Raw genomic sequence first — 19,876 nt, forward strand, 5'->3', positions numbered from 1 at the left:
TCTCTGATGTTCCCCCTCCCCTTGTTCCCTCTTGAGATCAGCTGAAGCTTAATCACTGGTTACAATAACAATCAGGAAATTAAGATTTTCTGGGCCATTGCAGTAACCTCCAAAGTTCCCACCCTAGCAGACAACTGTCGCCTCTCTTTTTTTCATGTTTTCTCTCACTCATTCCTCTACCTTTCTCCCTTTCTCCCCTGATGAGATTGGGAAAAGGGCAAGAGGAGCCTAGCTGTGATATGAAATGTTCTGATTGCAGTTTGGACTCCTGTGTCCTTAAGGAAATTGAATTGACCGGCGGTTATGTCTCAATACAGTGAGCTCAGTGACCTCCTCCACCTCACTCTTATCAGCCGAGCCCCAGACTCAGCCTGGCTGTGTCGCCCGGCCAGCTCTTCACCGTTCACATCTGGCAGTGTGGGCAGCTACAGTGGGGACACAGAGCCATTTGAAATTTATGCCTCAGAGGACCAAGATGCCATATTAGAAATCCAAGTTATCACCATGGCAGAAAATGTACGCTCTGGAGACAGGAGGAGAGCTATTGGCTATTTTGTTCCTCTGCTTTTCCTCACTAGTGTTCACTCAATTACACTTATGAGCCCACTTCTCTGCCATTGAAATTCCTCTTCGCTCCTGTTCCCCTCTTATCCTCTCGCAAACATCACTGCCGACCTCCTCATCTGCCGCCTCTGCTGATATTCCAGCCTGCTCTTTCTTTGTCTCTTCTCCTCATCCTGCACTCTCGCTTCACTTTCTCCTAGTTGCCGCAAGCTCAATTTTTTTGAGCTTGAGCCCCCCCATCGCTCTCCTATGCACAATTCTAAACACAAAGCACATAATTGCTCCCTGTGGCCCTCTGGCTTCCTAGTAATTGCTATAACGATGCTTGCTGGTTTTCTAATGTCCCCCTACTCTAGTCTTTGCCCAAGGTCACTTCAGATTCAAATAAAGGAAGGAAAGTAAAACAAACAATTGAATCATTCCTGCACAGCACTCGGCAGGAAACCTTCATTTCACCTGCTCTCCTCCTGTCCTCTGTTGATTTGATGATTGGAAGTCAGTTGTCTTCATATTGTGAAAAGTTGGTTTAATGTTTGACCATTTTGTGTGTCTCTGTGACAGTTTGTCAGTGGAGGCAAGACAATATAAAAGCAGCCTGTCATTTTAATTTTCCTTGTCAAAGTGTCACTGCCCTACCATTGGGACTTATTTTCTTCTTGTATGTGTCAGTGTCCATTGACAAGGTGGTAATAACTTGAATAATGTGTGTGTGTGTAATTCACGCTGAAATGCAGTCTGCTGCTCTCACCAGCGTTCAGCGGCTTGACAGTGCCGCTCCTCAGAGACTGCACCATTTTGGCTGCTGTGTGACATCACCTGTTGCTGTCACTGCAACAACTTGATCATGTCATCCCAGTGCATACCAGTGCACGAAGCGCCAGACAGATGAGAGTGGGCTTATGAGGGGAGGGCTACAGGATGATATGGAGAGCGTGGTCCCTCTGTGTCCAGAGGTTACTCTGGTGATGGACGACCCTGTGACTGCAGAGCTGGGTGTCCTGCCACAGGGGTGTCGGTGCCGGTGTGCACCGTCCCCTCCATCTTCTTGCTGGGATGAATGCAAAATTGATAAAGGCTCATGAATATGCGCAGATAAAGGGAAAACCCATTGACTACCTCAGCAGCTCCTGCCGGTTGTTTCGGGGAAATTAATTTAATAACTAAAGCGCTGTGATCACAGCCCCAACTCCAATTTGCATATTAATGTAGCATAGTGCATGCAGTCTGCAATGTTTATGGACGGGTGGGGCTGAGGCAACTGTTTTTGATTACCTTTACTTTGCATCGCTCTGGAGGTGACAGGGGTGGGGTCCTGTCGCGTCACAGTGGAGGCAAGAAAAGGCAGCATTTCCCCAGTGAGAACTTTTTAATGCTTCTGCTTATTTATTAAAAAGGTATGTCCCTGCTCACCCAGAAGACTGGTTGTGGGATTTTTCTTCCTAAAGCAAGTTGAAGAAAAATAATCACACCAATACAAATTTACCCTCATGGATTTCTTTCTTCAGTGATTTCACTTTGAGTCTTTTGTGCTTTCCCACATAAATGAATACCTAAACACTTATTAAATGTCAAGCCTCAGTGTGTTTTAATGCATGTGTGAGGTATGGTGGAAGCACTTTAAGAATGTGTGGACATGATGAAGATTTATGCAATGTTTAAAACAATATCAGGCATGAATTATGCAGCAGTTTTACGGGAGTAAGGTGAATTCATATGTGTCTCAGCACATTCAGCACACACTGAAAGAGAGAGAGAGAGAGAATAAGTGAGAGAGATGCAATGCAATTCAATAGTTAGCTACCGTAAAAGTCAGATCAATTGAAGTTTTATTTATTTATTTATTTATTTTACTACAAAAGGTTGTAGTAAATTTACCATGAGTTTTATTACCACTAATAGTTCTACTATTACACTGACGATTATATGAGATTAAAAATGTAATCGAAGTCCTGCCCACGTCTCTGTTCTGAGCGTAGTACCAATAAGGCTACAAACAAGCAGAAGCACGTGTCATAAACAACAGTTACCCAAGCAGATGAACACATAACACATTCAACAGTACTGGATGAATTAAAAGAACATAAATTGATATTCTAGCTGAGGAATATATGCACAAGATGCATATGCACAATGTACATATCAACTCTGGACACCCACACATTCAATAACATGCCAGAGGTTCTTTAGAGTTTCTAAACTGTAACTTCATCTTGAACCGGTGGAAGCTAGATTTTTTTGGGGTTTTTTTTTATGTATGATGGAAATGAAAAACGCACATTTTGAAGTTCAACAGCATTTTATTTGTTTTAGAACATGAGCTTAAAATGTGAAGAAAAATACCTTGCTTATATCCATTACGATGCCAACAAGGTTCACTTTCTCTTAAAATAAATATTCTAGGAATGCTACAGGCAGCAGTGTGTCACTGTGATCCTCCCGCTCCTCCGCGACTACACGCTACTACTTGTCACTTTGATCATGAAAGTGACACTGCTCCATAGAGTACATAGGCTACAATATAGGATAGAGTTTAATATTTATAGAGTTTAGACAACATCGTAGATCCAAGACACAACTGACAGACTGGCTGGCCTGAGAGAAAAAGGCACAATTATAAATCTGTCCGCTTCCTCAGCACCACGGACACCACCATGGATTAATAAATACACAGTGCAGTTATTCTACTCATATTTCAGAGCTATGGTCTGGGTCATATATTGTAATGTGCACACACTTCAGTCAGATATTACATATATTATTCATTAACATCCTTTTCCCAAGAACGAAAGAGAGAAAATAAAGAAAGACAGACGGGCTGTATTTATGAGAGGTCATTTTAAAAGCTTTAATTGGTGTCTTTCAGAATCGCTGTGCTAGATTTCCTGGAAATGCATGCACATGTGGCTCTGTGCTTTGTAGGGACACATTATCCACAGACAATAACGTAGTCCAGGACACGTCTGTGTGTTGTGTGGTTGTGTGCCTGTGTTAATTATTGTGTTCCTTTGATGTTGGATTAATGGGCTGATCTGATGTGAAGTCATCTGGAATCATCTGGCGAGGCAGGTGTGAATTAGCTTCAGCAGGTTCTGCTGACAGTTGGTTATACAGTATGTCCGTGTGCTCACAGTTGCCATGTGGAGCAGCTGTAGTCTACACCTGGATATAGATATATCAGTGATTGTGTATTATGTTAAATTGTTTTTTTGATGCAAAATAAAGATATCCACCGTTCCAAATCGGGGCAGTTCACCCACCTCAGGACAAGACTGGCTGTGTCCCATCGCCATTCCTATGGCCACTGGCCTTGGTGTTTTCTGACAGGGCACTTTTTTCTCTTTTGAAAACGCCCTTATTTTGTCACAGAATAGAGAGAGGACAGAGGAAAAGGCAAAAAAAAGTTCTCTCTCGTCTGAGAGTCCCCCAAATCTTTTTTGATCTTCTGGTGGAACGAACAGCATCTTGTCTCTCTGACATACAGTAGAGAAGGCCTATGATCTGACAGTCTTTCCACCTAAGCTGGATTTTACTTTGTCTGTCACTCCGTGTCTCTCACAGCCCTTCACTTCTCTTGACTGAACTATATAATTTAGAGTGCCGCATTTGAAACTGCTTATATTCCATTGCAGCTCGTATATATTTCTAATGCTTGTTCAGCTACACCCTGTCTGAACACTGAAACTCTTTTTACAATCATGTCCATCATGTTCTACCAAGTTTAAATATTAGCCTGAAACTCATGACAAATATTAAAAAATCTAAGCCATCATTGAGAGTTTTAGATAGTCATATCTGTTCTGCGTAAAATGTGGCTGTACTTTGTCCAGGATTGTAGATACTGTAAAGTACAAATGCGGGTCTTAAAGTCTTGGGTATGGCATCTTGTTTTTTTGGCATCAGAAATGAACATATTGAGGGTGGAGCTGGAGAGCATACGCATTGCTATGCCTCTATCCTGATTGGATCTGACTGAGAACCTGAGGACACACCATGGGAGTGATTTGTCTCTCCTGCTGGACCATTAATTACAAAATGAATGTCATCCTGCATTGAAGAAGACTTGAACCTAGTGACTGAAACCAGACATTCATTATGAAAATCTTTACTGAGATAAGAAATTAAGTGAGAAGAAGATCATTTTCTCATGAGCTTTCGTACAATCCATCTTCTTTTTGCTGCCAGTAGTGTCGCCCCCTGCTGGCCATTAGAGAGATGCAGATTTCTGGAACTACTGCCTTGGTTTCTCTTTTCAGACCTGGTTGCTCTGTCCACTATTTATACAGTCTCCATCTGTGAGTTCTTGGGAGTTAATTGGAATTTCTCTCCAGTCTCAGCTGTACTGAGTGTTGCGTACACTTAGGGAGTGACAGAGTCACGGCCTGGGTCACGCAGACTTTTTTTTTTTTTTTGTTTCCATTGCCTTACTTCCCTCTGCACTACCTTGCAGTTCTTTCTTGTACTGATTTTTCTGCTCCACAGCATTAAGTTTTATGTTCCTTTGCATTAAGATTTGCATTCTCTCTGAGCCATAGAGAAAGTCTGAGCTGTATTACGGTTTACATATGTACAATATTTGACAACCCCTGGCTGTGGCTACTGCAAGCAGCCACACCTTCAGCTGTGGTGCAAGTCTGTATCACTGCAGCTAAATAGACAAGCTAGTTCTTTCACTGAGACTGATTGAGACAGGCTGCAGCTGTGATAACGACTATAGTCATGGGATGGCATAGCTTCGGCTGTTGCTGTCACTGTGATTGTGCCTGTAGCTATGCTTTGGTTGCTCTGATTATGGCTGTGACATATTTGCTTCTAATGTGTGTAACTCAGACTACAAGTAGGGGTGTGTGTGTGTGTTGACATGGTTGTGCTGGCTGAGCATTGAAGTATTCCTGAACTCCTGAGGTGTATGTATTAACAAATTGGTCATATCTGATTGAAGTCTAAAGTGTTAATTCAAGCAGCAAACAGCAGTGACAGTACAGCTACTGTAGCCATATTCACAGCACCATAAATTCAACCGTAGTCCAAGCAATAACCATATCCACAGCCACAGCTTCATCCAGCACAGTCAGACAGAGCAGCTGTGCTCACAGCCAGAGGCTGTATACTGTCGAAGCTCGGCCTTTTGAAAGGAATAATGAGGAGTAATGCATAATGTAATGTCACATCATCTCTCCTTTCTGTATCTGCCGAATATTTCTTTAAATTGGCAGTATATTATAACTGGACAGGAACAACACACTAACTGTTCCTATGGTAAGGAAACCCAAAACATCACGCGCACACAATACTCGCCACGCAAAAGTATTTTTAGAGAACACAAAAGTAGTTCTGTGATCCTTCAGGGGCTTCGTGATAAGCGAAGAAGAATAGTTTGAACTTGGGAAATATTGAATAAATACATAAAGCACATAAATACAACAACCTCAAATGCAGAGCTGATTCTCAAGAATCTGGTCTTCTACCTGAAAATGTATGGGTTTAATTATTCTCATCATTATAACAGCGTTGTAACAGCAGTTGAAAGAAACTCATAATGAGACTCACATGGTTTGAGAGAAACGATAAGATGGCTGTTGTCGCACATTATATTCACAGTTCATCTCATACAGTGCAAATTGTCCATTACAGATGAGCAACCTCACTTTTGCTAAGCCAAGCAGCTGCTACTCATCACTTTCCTCAGGTCAGTTAGCCTGCACTTAGCCAGAACTGGAGGTTTTGGTTGATGTTCCACATTTCAGCTCTTGCTTGTGCTTGCATGAATAGGCAGGGAGCATCCAGGACAGAGAAATTCCTTTAAACTTAAGTGCGTACTGTATGCTAATGGCATAATTAACTTTCAAGAAAGTGGTCCTGGGTGAAATGCACAAAAAGAAGGACAAAGGACACGCACTTAAGTGGTAGGGAGGGAGGAAATGTGATTGATAGCAGTTTAGATCTTGACTGTTCTTTCTGCGAATGAATGCGTTTACTCTGCAGAAGGTGCGAGTCATTAGAGCAGGAAAGGCTGAAGGGAGAGTGCTCCCTCTCAAAAAGAAGGCCAGATCTCTTCTAATATTTTCATCTACACCAGCTGACGATGGTGATTGACAAGAGTTTTATTACATTCTCACTTCTGTCATTAGTGCTGGGCCTTCAAATAACAGGTTCCATCACTTAATCGACTAATGTGCAAAAATAGCCTACCGCCTCAGGGCCGTACACAGAGTTTTCAGAAATACGGAAGTCCAAAAACTGAGCTTGCTAAGGCTGTTCCAGGCATAGTCCGAAGAAAAAATATGTGCATTTTATATTTAGGGAGGAAAAAAATCAATACAAATAGCTTTAAAACAATGTCAGTGGGCAGTAGCATAAATCATCTGTTGAGCAGTAACACGAGAATCACGTTAAATGTTGAAATGAATGAGCTACAGTACAATCTGAAAATGCATCTTGACAATGTAAAGTGTTCAATTAAAGTGGAATTCACATTAGAGCCACAACCGAAATCTAACCCAGGTCTCTATGTGAAGTAGTGGAATAGCAGTGAAGTGACATACACCTTTGTTCTTTCCATGATGTTGAGTAGAGTTTGTAAAGTAATGAGAAAATCATCTTCCTCACCACCCATCCACACACACACACACACCAGCAATGATGGTGATCATATGACTAAGTCCTAAATCTTAGCGTTGTATAACTTTGCTGCACCAAAGTAAGGTTATTTTTACCTAATTATTTCACAGCTCAGAAAAAATGCAGAGGTCCAGATGGGGACCTCAGTGGTGGGTACGGCCGAAAGTGGTCTGAAAGTGTGCTTTAATAATTCACTTTGCATTTCAGTCCAGAAACCTCTGAATTGGAATCAAATGTAAGACATTAATCCTACATTTACTACAGTATATGCATTCATCCGCAGCTACCCAGTTCATTTCCATTTGGCTCAGTTTTCTGCTTCAAAACCTTTCTTCAAACGTTTCCCTTTTTGTCCAGTATTCATGAAATGTGGAACAGAGGAAGGCTCAACCGGCCCAATTTTCTTTTCCTTTTTTTTTTTTTTTTTTTTTTTCTAATGTTCAAAATGGTTTAGCTTGGCTGTCAAAGTTTTGTGGGCAGGGCCTACTTACTGGATCATAATAATTTTCCTCGTCAGTATCAAAAACCTTTCAGTACCATTCCCCAACACAAATGTATTTCTTATTGACATTTGGTGAAACTGATTTTCACTCAGTCTCCCAGAAAACATCTGAATTATTCACCATATTTGGCTCTCAGCATATCTGAGGTCAATATCAACAAATGTTTGTTGTTTTTATATTCAATACTACTTTATTGGCTGAAAAAATACAATAAAGAAAAAAATGTTCTTCCTCATGAATACATGTAACCCAGTTTATTGGACATGACAAGTGATCTTTCTCTTTCGACTAGATTAAGCCACACAGGTACAACAATCGAAATGTTTCTATTGTAAAATCTGCTGTGAGATCTGTATGATTACGTTTTAACAGACAAATGGAAATGATTCATAGCAATCCAATTTGGCATTCAAGTCTTCAGTCTGTGTAAGTCATTTATGTCAGTGAAAGACACAGATTTCTGCACATCTTACATTTTAAATTTTTCAACATTTTACAGAATTGTAGCTGCTGAAAGTGTTTTATTTCTTTTTTGCTAAATATTCTTTTATTTATACTCTTGAGTTCATTTTCATTAATATTGACTTATTACACAAAATCTCGCACTCATTGCTCATATCTGCTTCCAGCCATATTGTGATTTTGTATTTAAGTATGTTGCATCAGCTCAAACCCTCATCACCTTTCTCCAGCAGCGTCTTACTGTAATTACAGAAAGAGTAGAGGGATCCAGGAGAGTCTGCAGTTCAGTGTTTCATGGTAAATCTTTACTGCCTCAGCTAGGTGTGCGACATCAGGACATCAGGGTTATAAAACTGAATCACCCATGGTTGCAGCCCAGAATGATTCTATTTTACTGTCCTTCATGAAACGATACCCAATCAGCGGATGTGAGTGCTGAATCAATGAAAGCTCAAAACACAATTAAAGAGCCAATTAATGGCCATGGTTCTCTGAGGAGTTAAGTGGAGTAAAATTACCTCCTTGCTAACCTGTTATTCCATCTCCACACCCAAGCACAATCCTTTTTGAGTTAAAACATGAATATAAAACGAAAGGGGAAATAAGGAAACTGAGAGCAAGCTATGTTTAATCACAAAGAAACAAATGTTCAAAGCACTGTTCAGATTGCTTCTGTGTCACCTCAAGGGGCAGGGAGTTGAGAAAAAGTTTGTTTATTGTGAATCTTGGAAGAGAGGAGGTGCTGTTCCACGCGTGGCTGAGGGTACAATCAATGAGGGAGCTGATGAGGAAGTGGAGGATGAACTAGCAGACATTTGAAACAAGAGGGAGATCATTTGTGAGCCTTGGTGTCACAGGCCAAAAGCAGACGAAGAGTGAAGGGACAGAAAGCAAATGTGCTATGCAAGTAGTCAATGATTTAATCAAAGGGAAGTATGTCAAAACAAACTGCACACACAGGTGATTATATTTCCATCAAAACAAGCCTTTCTTCCTGAGGATGGTTGCATGATTAAAGTGGGAACTGGGTTTGCTTCTTAATCCTTGAGTTGCGGTTTCTATATCTGTTCCTGCCTCTGAGGCTCACCCCCGTGCACCCTATCTAGCCGGTCCTACCGCTGCCGTACCTGCTCTCAATCAGTTCAAGTGCATGCGAGAATGCATGCTTATAACCACTTTAAGTAAATCAAGCAGCCCATGCTGCTCTGTGGTCTATTATTCCTTTCTGCTCTGCATTAATGCAGGCTGCTCACACTGAGAGATTTCTGTACATTAATACATCCTCCAAATAAAAATTCTATATTGGTTACTTATTATTCAGGCCAACTTTAATTTCAAAGTTGGTTCTTTTGTTTTCCTCAGGGACCTGGCTGTCGGTACCTCATCCAGACATTTGGATCTGGATCATTGTCCCCCAGGAGATTCAGCCTCTCTCCCTCGTTAGTGTGCTGTGTGTTCGTCTGTCTCTCCTCTCTGTGTGAATGCTCTGCTGTCTGTTCTATGTTTGCGTGGCCTTGCCTCCTTCCAGGTCTCCATGGTTGAGTGGAGGTCATGCAGCTCAGGTTACGTTTATCTGGCGACCCCCAAAGCTGCTGAACATCCTATTGGATCCATGCTCTTCACTTATGTTTTACACACATTTGTATTTTTGCTGATCTACTCTGTCCATATCACAATCATCTGTTTTTGTTTTTGTTCCCATTAGCATCCAAGCTGTGCGAGTTTCTCTTCCCCTCCCTTGCTCTCCCTTTCTTTCTCTGTGTGGCCTGTCCTCTTCCAGGTGTCCATGGTGGAGAGGCAGTCGTATGGCTCAGAATTGAGGGTCAAAGAAGAGGGGATTGTAAGAGGGGATTGTAAAGCCTCTGAGGCCAGTTGTGATTTGTGATTGTGTGCTCTATAAATAAAATCTTACTTGACTTGACCTGTACAACTCTGTGAAGGAAGTGTTCCTGCAAAGTCACTGCTGACCCTTACACCAAAGAAAAATTTAACTGAAGAAATGGCTTCGGGTCTTTCAAGGTAAACTAGTTTCAGTTTCTTCCAAACCATGATAAACAGCGTAGCTCTCAACTCTTACTTTTCTATTGTACTGCATACTGTGTGATACAGAGCTAACTTATGTAATACACCATGCTGTTTCAGAGTTGCCAAGAATAGATATGCATTGTCTATTTTTTTTTTTTTCTAATTGTGGAGGAAGTAAAAAAATATTACTTACTGTCTTGGCAACATGAACTTGGATGAATTGCACTATCAAAGTAATCTGCTTTACAGTGTTTTGTGTGTGTGTGTGGCACATTCATTTCAGGAAATAATGTATCCTTCGTTGCATTAAGTACAGTGAATATCCCATCACATTCTTTCACAAACTGAGCTTGTTTAAAATCTGAGATGTAAACATTCGTCTTTCTGCACCATTTAGAGCTCTCATGTGATTATGTATACAAAATATCCACCTGCCTTTCCTCAAAAAGCATCTCTGGGACAGATGCGAATGCAAATTTAATACTTTTCATCAGTTACTGTTTGGCTGACAACTTTGTGAATCAGGCACATCTCATGAGTAAATACTGATTCACTTAGTTCAGTATAGACATTTGAGTTTGAGTGTGGGTTTGAATCTAAATCAGGTACGAGGTTGCACAAAACCAATAATTAACTAAGTCTATCTTTTATTAGCAACTATTTTTATGCTTCAATTGTCGCATCATATTGAGTTTTACACCCCACATTTCATTCATCCACTTAGATGACAGTGCTCATACAGTATTACTGACTATGCTAAATAGTACTTTTGTAGTTACTGAGTCAGGCAATTTACCATTTAACTTCTGAATATGGTAAGTGTCTTCATATATCCACATGCTGTGAGTTATTTTCCATTATTGAAAAGAAGCATTTTTATGGCCTTGCATTTATACAACCTTATGCATAAGATGCCTTGTTTAAAAAACATTTAATTACTAAATGAAATGAACCTGTTGTGTTTAAGGGGAAACTGTATACCTGCCTTGCATTAATTGCTGCTTGAGAAACATCCAGCAAGAACTCTGACGTGCAGACAAGCCTGAAGTCTGCCGCACTGCAGTATTTTACGGATGAATCTTCACTATGTGTGAAACTTAGCTTTTTAGTGTGTTCATTGCACTGTATGAATTAGCTTCATGATTTTTGGCCGTTTAAGATGATTTTCAGCAAAGACGAGATGCACATGCTGTTGCTCCACAGCAGGTGTTATGTCCTGACAAGCAGGCCTTGACCCCCAATCTGACCAACCCTGACCAATCTTGGCAAAGATACAACACTCAAATGGGGACACCCATAATGATTTGATGCTATTCGTCATCACCATGACTTCTTCATCGTTGTTATCACTACACTTACTGGCCCTTGGCTCTGAGCATTAGCTGGCACAACAGCATACTCACTGGCGCTTACGGAGCTAATGGTTGCCTCTCAAGCGCTGGAGGCGATGGATGTACTGCTGGCAGCAAATTCTCACAGTAATTGATTTTATTGAAGAAAAATGTTGTCAACAAAACATATGTTTTTTTCTCTCTGCACTTCTGTGTAATAGCACTGTATTTTCTTTCCATGTCTCTCAGAAACATATGAATTTGCATGAAAAATGTATATAAAGTGACAATATTGATTAAGAAATATGAGTGAGGAGAGTGGCAATGACTTCTATTTTTCTTTTTTGTTGTGACTAAATGATTCTTTTTTTTACAGTGACAAGCTCAAATGGATAAATAACTGGTATTAGTTTTGTGTTGCAGGTCTTAAGTAAAATGTGGAAATGGATGGATAGATGTTCCTTTCACATTTCTCAGATGAATGCATCTTTCCAGTCTGCTGACTTTATTTTTCAGTTTGTTTGATCACAGAAATTGCATTATCTGTGTGCAGTCGCTATTTCCTTCCCTGCTCTTTGTTAAGGGGGAAAGTTTGTTGGCTGGAAAGTGTCGGTCCATTTTAACCAGCCATGCCTAACATTAAATACCTTTGTGCTTTGGTGAAACTGTCAGCTCCAGACTTTATTAGAATATGATCTGTAAAACACTTCTTTTTACAATAAGTAACCTTCTGCCCTGCTTTATAATTGCCTGCACATACAGGATGGGATTTGCTTTTCTTTTTTTTCCTTAGCCGCAGACTGCAATCCAATGTTTTTTACATTTTTTGTTTACACAGTGCCAGAGTAGAGAGAAGATGCTGTGGTGGATCTGATCTCAGAACAGCAAAAGCAGCAGTCTTCCACTCTCATCTCAATTGTATATGTTCAGGAGTAACCACAGTTCACCATTGTTAACCATTTATTGGTGTCTTTGTTTAATCAATGACATCTATATCTACACTTTCATATAATTATAACTACACATTTACTCTCCCTCTGCAGTGCACTTTATACTGCGCTCTTTCTAACTCAGACGGTTGGATGCTCTGTATTGTTGTGTACTGTATTGTGCTTTAAATGTCAGCCACTACTGTGTTTGAACTCATCGGGGTTCTCTTCAGCACAGAACTTTATTGATATAAAGGTCATTCAGGATGAATAGGATCACCATGGTTACCCAGGAGAAGATAAGTGGAACCTCATATTCGATTCTATGTTTTCTGTGTCCACCACAGCCTCTGCAAAGAATGGATGCACCTTCACAAGCTTTCTAAATGGAAGGAATTAAGTGACAGCACAGTGGGCTGCTGTCGTTTTGCCAAAGTGCTCCCTATACAGCTGAGAATTCTTCAGAATTATTTTCAGTAACAAATAATAATAAAAAAAAGTTGCAATGTAAGGTTTGCGGTTTGAGACTCTCTTATGAGCACTGTCCCACTCTCTGGCTTGTGTTTGAACATTTCTCTGCAGAAAGCACCTGAGAAGAGCCGTGCGTATAACAAGATTAAAGCAGATTGGAGCTTGACAAGCAACAGTAACCGTGAAGCCTCATTTCTCTAACTCAGATGTAAATGCTCTTAGAATTCCTTTTACGTTTTGTCTCGTCTTCCCTGCTTGTGCTTCTGGACCCTTTCACACCACTAGCTGCTCCTTTTACCAAATGTCTGGCTTTCACTTTCAATTCACCTTGGGAAAATAAAATGTAAGCCATGGCAGTTTCAATTAAATTTAACACTGTTTGAGTATATGGAAGCATGCCATTTTATTGCACTGTACCGCATGTCCTAGCTTTCCTTTTTTTTTTTTTTTTTTGCAGCTCTAGAGACAACCTTGTCAGTGTTCACATGCTGTCACCTCATTAGGATTCAGCTATAGTAATAACACACTCAATATCAGCAAGATAGATACAGTTATTCCAGGATTTTGACTATTTTGAAATTGTGTCATTTTGCACATTAAAATTGCAAGAATTTCATGTGTCATTCTGAAGAACAGCTTTTCCATGTTTTTTTTTGCCATCTCAGTCAGTTTTCAGTGAAGAACAAGGAAGAAATACTTGCATGTCCTTGTCACTCAAGGGGAAATAAAAGAGATGCTAATCATAGCTAAAAAAGAAACGTTACACCTTTCTTCCTTTTAAAAAGAACCCACCTTGAGAGTTTTTCCTTTATTGTTCTTCCCCCCAAATTACAGTGAAGGTCTATTGAATGAAAGTGACAATGAAATACAAAGTCATAAATGGTAAAGATTGATATTTATTTCTCATCACAAATAAAAAGAACCATGCTTACTCATCACAGACAGAAAAAAAAGAGAGAAGCGCTCAGTCTTTGTATCTTTACCGACTTTGCTGTCGGAGTGTTTTTTGAGAATGTGAATAATAGCACTCTATGAAGATTGAAATTCTTTAAAAAAACCCCAAGCCTTTGCCCATACACTGATGCCCCCAACCCACACCTCCCATAGCCTGTAGCCACACATTCCCACAACCTATACCCACTTCCACCCAGCTCATTTGTCCCTCCCCGAACAATGATCACAGCATTATCTGAGCGGGTCAGTCTGAGGGCTCTCAGTCCCCAGAAGTCTTAATAACCTGGAACAGTGTGACATTGTACAACACCTGGTGTCCATTGTTCCAGGTGTACAGGACCCTCTCCCTGGGATTGTAGTCCATCATAGAGATATGGGAGTATTGATTGTGGAAGGGGATGTCTGTGTACTCGTAGCTTGATGTGTTGGTGTAGTAGGCAAAGTAGATTTTGGCACCAGCCAGGTGGGAGTTGGTGACGTAAAGTGTACCACAGATCATGAAAGACTCTCCAGCACTGCGCTTGGGAAAACCTGTGTCCCAAGTCTGCAACACTTCCAGACTCTGAGGCTCCAGGCGGCTGATGACAATGTTCCCAGCATTGGGGATGGTGGTGTAAACAGCCCACAGGCCATTCTCATCCGCCATGAGGTCGATGTCAGAGGAGCCACCCCAGGAGTAGGGAAAAGTGTTGTTATAGCCGGCCCCACTCAGGCTGCGCTGCACCAGCACACTTCGAGAACGGAAGTGGTATTTGATGATGATGTTGCTCTGGTACTTGTTGTAGTACAGTGAGCCGTTGTAGACCACATGGCCAGTGCCTGCCCAGGGGTGAGGCAGCAAATGCTGCACAAAGTTCTGGCCCTTCATGAAATCATTCATTGTGCGGTATTCCAGGACACGCCGTCCCTTGAAGTAACCATCCATGGACCACACCTGTGGAGAGAAGAGAAATGAATCCCATGGAGAAGAGGGGACAAGCCAAAGGAGGTAATGAGAAGATCTAGAGGTCACAGGAGAGTATTGTTGTACTCCACCTGACACACCTTTCTGCAAGAACACTGTGATTAATGTTTCATTACAGCCGGTGGCGATGCCCTGAGCAAAGTAAGCATGTTGTGTGTATGTGCTCACTCTTATTCGAATGTGAGTGCATGCCTTCAAGCAGTTGTGCAGAGTTGAATGTGTGCGCAAAACTATTGATCTCTCCCGTGTGTGGGAGTGAAGACGTTGCCTGCGCTTTGCAGTCAACCACTGCTTGTGCTCTCTGCCCTTTCCAGTCCACATTTACAGAAAATCAATCCATTTAGCAGCTCTATCTTTTTCCTCAAGTACTCTCAGCGGATCTCTCCACTGACATGGCCCCTCTCTGGCAGCATCTCCCATCTCATTCTCTCAATGCTTCCACCGAGGCACAGTTCAGCTTTCAATTGATTCAATTAAACTGCAGTTGGCTTAGATATTTATTTTGTCCTTAACATATCAAGGAGAGCTTTACTAAGATGTAGCTCTTGTTCTTCTTATGCTCTACCCATCATTTTTCTCTTCCTCATCCTGCCTCCTTCCCAGGTGTAGAGGAGACACTTTCCTCCAATAACAATCCCACTGGGGCGAGAGGAAGGGTTTGGGAGGAGCCTGGGGTGGTGAGATACAGCAGCTGAATTATGGAGGAGGGGAGATTATGGAGCATTAAGCATTGTTTCTCCTCTGCCTACTAAATGACTCCCTAGAGCTGAGCCAGGCCAACGCCGTAGCGTATTTAGACCAAGCTTTTTTCCCCTCTGGCATGCTTTTTTCTGTTTGGCTCCTCAAATGACGTTACCCGAATATGGTTATCATGTTTGGGGTGGTTGTTGATGTGATATTGTTGATGTATCTTGCTATTAATACAATCAGTGATTGATCTAAAGAGTCTTATGTGATCTCAGCATGTCAGGTGATTAAAGACAAAGATCAGGGCATTCAATCACAGTAATTGACCTTTTCTGTTGGCAATACCTATTTAGCCTGTTATATTTTAGGCTGGGGATGAAAAAAGGCCATCGTCATCTCTCCTCTTTAACTTCATCAGTTTTCATTCTCCCCTACAGTTCATAATCCACTCTTCCACTCCTCCATCTCTACCACTTCCCCCATTCATCAGGCTGCACAATTCCTCTCCCTTTTCTTCCTTCCATGTGTATTTTTCCCTTTTTCCCTTCTTACCATGTGTCTACCCACATAAGAACACATCTCTTATCAGCTGAAGTCATTACTATATCATCTGGGTCCAGAGCTTCTCAGTACACTCCTGGTAATTACAGAGGTGATTTAGAAAACTTTAGTCCAAACAACTCATTCATTTCTCCATTGATGATGAAGTGATTAATCAGCTGGAGTTGCAGTGACAGAGGAAGACACAGAGGAGGGAAGGGGATACTATCCATCAGTGACTCAGCTTTGCATCCCCATTTCTCTCTCTGTCTCTCTGCCTTCAGAGTGCAGGAGAAGTCCAGCTCAGGCAAAACAGTCAATCAGTCACTGAAGTATCATGACAGCATTGCTGTGAGGGATATTTTTTCTACTGAGCCACTGACAGAGTTCACCCAGTTTCTCACAATGGCTTTGGTTCTACTTTATCCTCTTTGTTTTTGAACTATGAAGGTAGGCTGCAGGAACTGAAGGGTTCTAGTTCGAGGGTGAGCACAGAGGGACTTACTCTGTTGTCTGAGCTGGGAATCATGGTATCTGTCATCCACGAGCCGAACCTTGACCCTGATGCACGCACTGTGATGGGATTACTGACGCCAGTCAACTTCCCACAACCTGGAGGTCAAAGAAGAAAAAGATGTAAGATGACAGAAAGATTTAGGCATGTATTTATGTACACAGTGTGACACTGTGTATGCACTACACACACACACACACACACACACACACACACACACACACACACACACACAAACACACGCCCTATATGGTTTTGTCAATTTAGGGATTTCCATTCCGCATGTTGTCTTGTCTTATGTTAATATGTTATCCCTTGTTTTTAACCTGTGTGAGTGAAAAGTACCTCCATGTTATCGCAGCTATTGTAAATAACATTGTACAGATCACAAGTTATAATAGTCAGACTAAAAGTGTCCAGATAAGCTCAGGTTTCAGCCTAATAGTGTTAGAAGGTTGTGTGTTTGCTGCTGAAGAGGAAATAAGGTTGCTGCTTATGAACACCACCACAACGCCTCACTACCATCTTTCATTAGCAGACTGGTCCGGACTGCTAAGACTAGGTACTGGCAACAAGCCAGACCAAATTAGTCTACTGAAACCACAGCACTCCCAGCTAGTTGAATGAATGGTTGAACAGTTCCAAGTAAATATTAAATGCTGCTTTTGCTTGAATTGCCTGTAAAAACATTCAATTTTTTTTCACTTTTTGCAGATGACACTCAAATATGTATCAAAAAATGGGTTTCGGCAATCCCTATTCTTGTCTGAAATGTGTTGCTGCCATCAAATTCAGAATAAGCATATATTTAGAAAAATCACTGAAGTTGATGAGGTAAAACATGAAATATATTGTCTTTGTACTGTTTTCAATTAAGCATGTTTTATAAACTGTCACAACTTTTCGGGGGAATTGGGAACAAAAATTGATGCATTTATTCGTTTAGTGGCTTGATTGATTTTTCTAAACGTATTTAATATTCCTGCTTGTTTTTTCCATCACTTTTCACTTTTCTCTTTCCATTATTTTCTTACTTTCATTTTCTCTGCACTTGTTTACTCAGCTTTGGAAAGCACTTAATAGAAATTATCTGGAAATAAATGTATTTAAATGAGTAGTTATTACTTTATTATCTCTCAGTATGAAGTAATTTGCTTTATGCAAAAGCTTATCGGAAGCCAATGGAAGACAACAACAAAACACTAATGACCTAAAGGCTAGACTCTAACTGCAGTCTTTTTCCGTTAAGTCATCAGTTTATGTACGTGGGATTTTGTAAAATCATCAGTTTAAGCTAATACATTACACAAGAACACGATCAATTATTCATTTGGGCTTTCTAGGGCAATTTTTTTCTTAATTTATGCAGATAATTCACGCTCTGAGCCGAGTGGAAATGTTGACAGTGTACAACAGTTTTGACCACTGATGATCTTAATTAGTTATTCCTTTCTGCACTGCTGTTGTCTCACCAGTAACTGTTTAAGTGCTACACTAATATTTAATGAATTTCAAATTAAGCATTCACTAACTAAACCCACTCACACCTCTTTGCATATCTCTTATACCTAGTTTCTGCATGCAGGAGTGCAGCCTGGTCTCCAGCAGCAGGACTCTCTGGCGGAGCTCCTCATAATCATAGGCCCCCATCTCTTCCTGGATGGCCATCAGCACCAAGGACAGATTCCTCACCTCCTCCCGAAGACGAAGGATCATCTTGGCATCCGCCTTGTATTGTTCCAGCACTGGCAGTAGGGGGAGTAGCTGGGTCACCTTGTCTTTCAACTCCTAAGATAGTATTCGCAGAGAAAGAGTAGCAAAGGGGGTGGGGAGGATTAAACCCCCTGTGAGAATATTGGACAGGGGATGAGGTTGACCAGACTTGTCAGTACAGGGGATTGTGTGCAGAGAAGCTAGCCCTTCAATCTTCACTCGTTACTTCTGGTCTGTAGATCATGTCTCAGTCAGGACCTCATATTGTAGCTGGGTGCTGGTTCATCTCTTTGACCCCTTATCACCTGGATTGATCATGAGATCGACAGCAGAAATGTGCCAATGTGTAATTTACTGTGATTACGTATTCCTGACATTTCTGGTATACATATTTGGATAAATTGGATTTTCCTTTCTTTAACTTTATCTTATAGTACTTTACACATCACTTCCCATCTTGGCATTTATGTTGTTTACAATCAAACAGCATTTTCTCAGTTGCTTCTTTTGTTGCTCTGCACTGATCACACTTTTGCTTACTTGTTTCACTTGCGTAGGCTGATTTTTATGATCTGTAAGAAGAGACCTTTTCCCATTAGCAATGCTTTGTGTGCATTTGAAAGGCACCGAATTGACACATTATTTTCAATGCACGTCTGCTCAGTGTCTAACCAGATTCGGGTGACTAAATTTTCACCTACAGCTAGGAGCAAGGTACTGCTGGGTGTAAACTTGGTCTGTGACTCATCATGTGTTTAGAAGTGAAAAGAACAATGTGTCCTTAGGTAGGAGTGCAAGGAGCGGCAGGAGAGCCAGGCTGCCTGCTTGGAAGGTAGAAGCCTCTAGAGAGAAATAGGTGTATCAATAAAGTGTGGCCGCCACTAGAGGGGCTGTTTCCTCCTTGTTAAGGTTTATCGTAAATCTGGTGATGGAGCAGCTCTCAGCCCTGTGGCGCCACATCATAAATCTCATTTTCCCCTTTTCAAGCTGTGAAAATTTGGTCTCGTTAATCTCCCACGCTTTGCCATTGGCAACTCTGAGCTGCACGCATTCGTCAGCCAACCTGCTCTCGTCAAATCCCACTTTTTTTTTTAATACTTTTTTTTGCTGTATTGGATTGTGAATTTTCATTCAGGTAATCCAGGGATATAGTACTTTTTTAATCTGCAATTTTAGTCATCTGAGGCTTTGCTGATGAAATGGCTAATTTCATGAACATCTTCACTACCTCCACTGGACTTGCTTTCATAAAACACACTGAAAGCAAAACACAGCCATTCATGCTTGTCCCGGTGCTGAGGCAGGGTCTCAGCAGTATAGCACACTTAGCATTTATCCAGGCATCTTTTAATCAAACTATTTTATGGTCCATCTAATGTCTGTAAGAGTGTGAGAAATGTGGAGAGAGCCCGAGCAAGACAGCCCACTGACAGGAAGACAAAAAGGCCCACTGATAATGGCAGCTGAGCCTTAGCTTGTAGAGAGATAAGGTAGAGATAAATGTGAATATATGTGCCTGCTATCTAAGAGCAGACAGCAGAATGCTAAGCATACAGAGTAGGAAGGGAGGGTGAGTGAAGAGAGAGAGGAAAGGGTGTAAA

The 19,876-nt window shown here is 41.2% G+C and overlaps 1 protein-coding gene across 2 annotated transcripts in view; it reads right to left on the bottom strand.

Annotated features, from left to right (window-relative positions):
- Positions 1-13,779: 13,779 nt before the first annotated feature.
- Positions 13,780-19,876, bottom strand: part of olfm2a (olfactomedin 2a) — a 43,583-nt gene continuing 37,486 nt past the window's right edge. For both annotated transcript variants that reach the window (XM_076752582.1, XM_076752581.1), the window contains exons 4-6: positions 18,131-18,350; positions 16,554-16,660; positions 13,780-14,791 (exon numbers count right to left, since the gene is read on the bottom strand). In XM_076752582.1, the coding sequence (XP_076608697.1) occupies positions 14,117-14,791; positions 16,554-16,660; positions 18,131-18,350 (1,002 nt within the window). In that variant the 3' untranslated portion in view covers positions 13,780-14,116. The remainder of the gene's footprint in view (positions 14,792-16,553; positions 16,661-18,130; positions 18,351-19,876) is intronic.

This window comes from Chaetodon auriga, chromosome 16 (assembly GCF_051107435.1).
Source record: "Chaetodon auriga isolate fChaAug3 chromosome 16, fChaAug3.hap1, whole genome shotgun sequence".
Lineage (NCBI taxonomy): Eukaryota > Metazoa > Chordata > Actinopteri > Chaetodontiformes > Chaetodontidae > Chaetodon > Chaetodon auriga.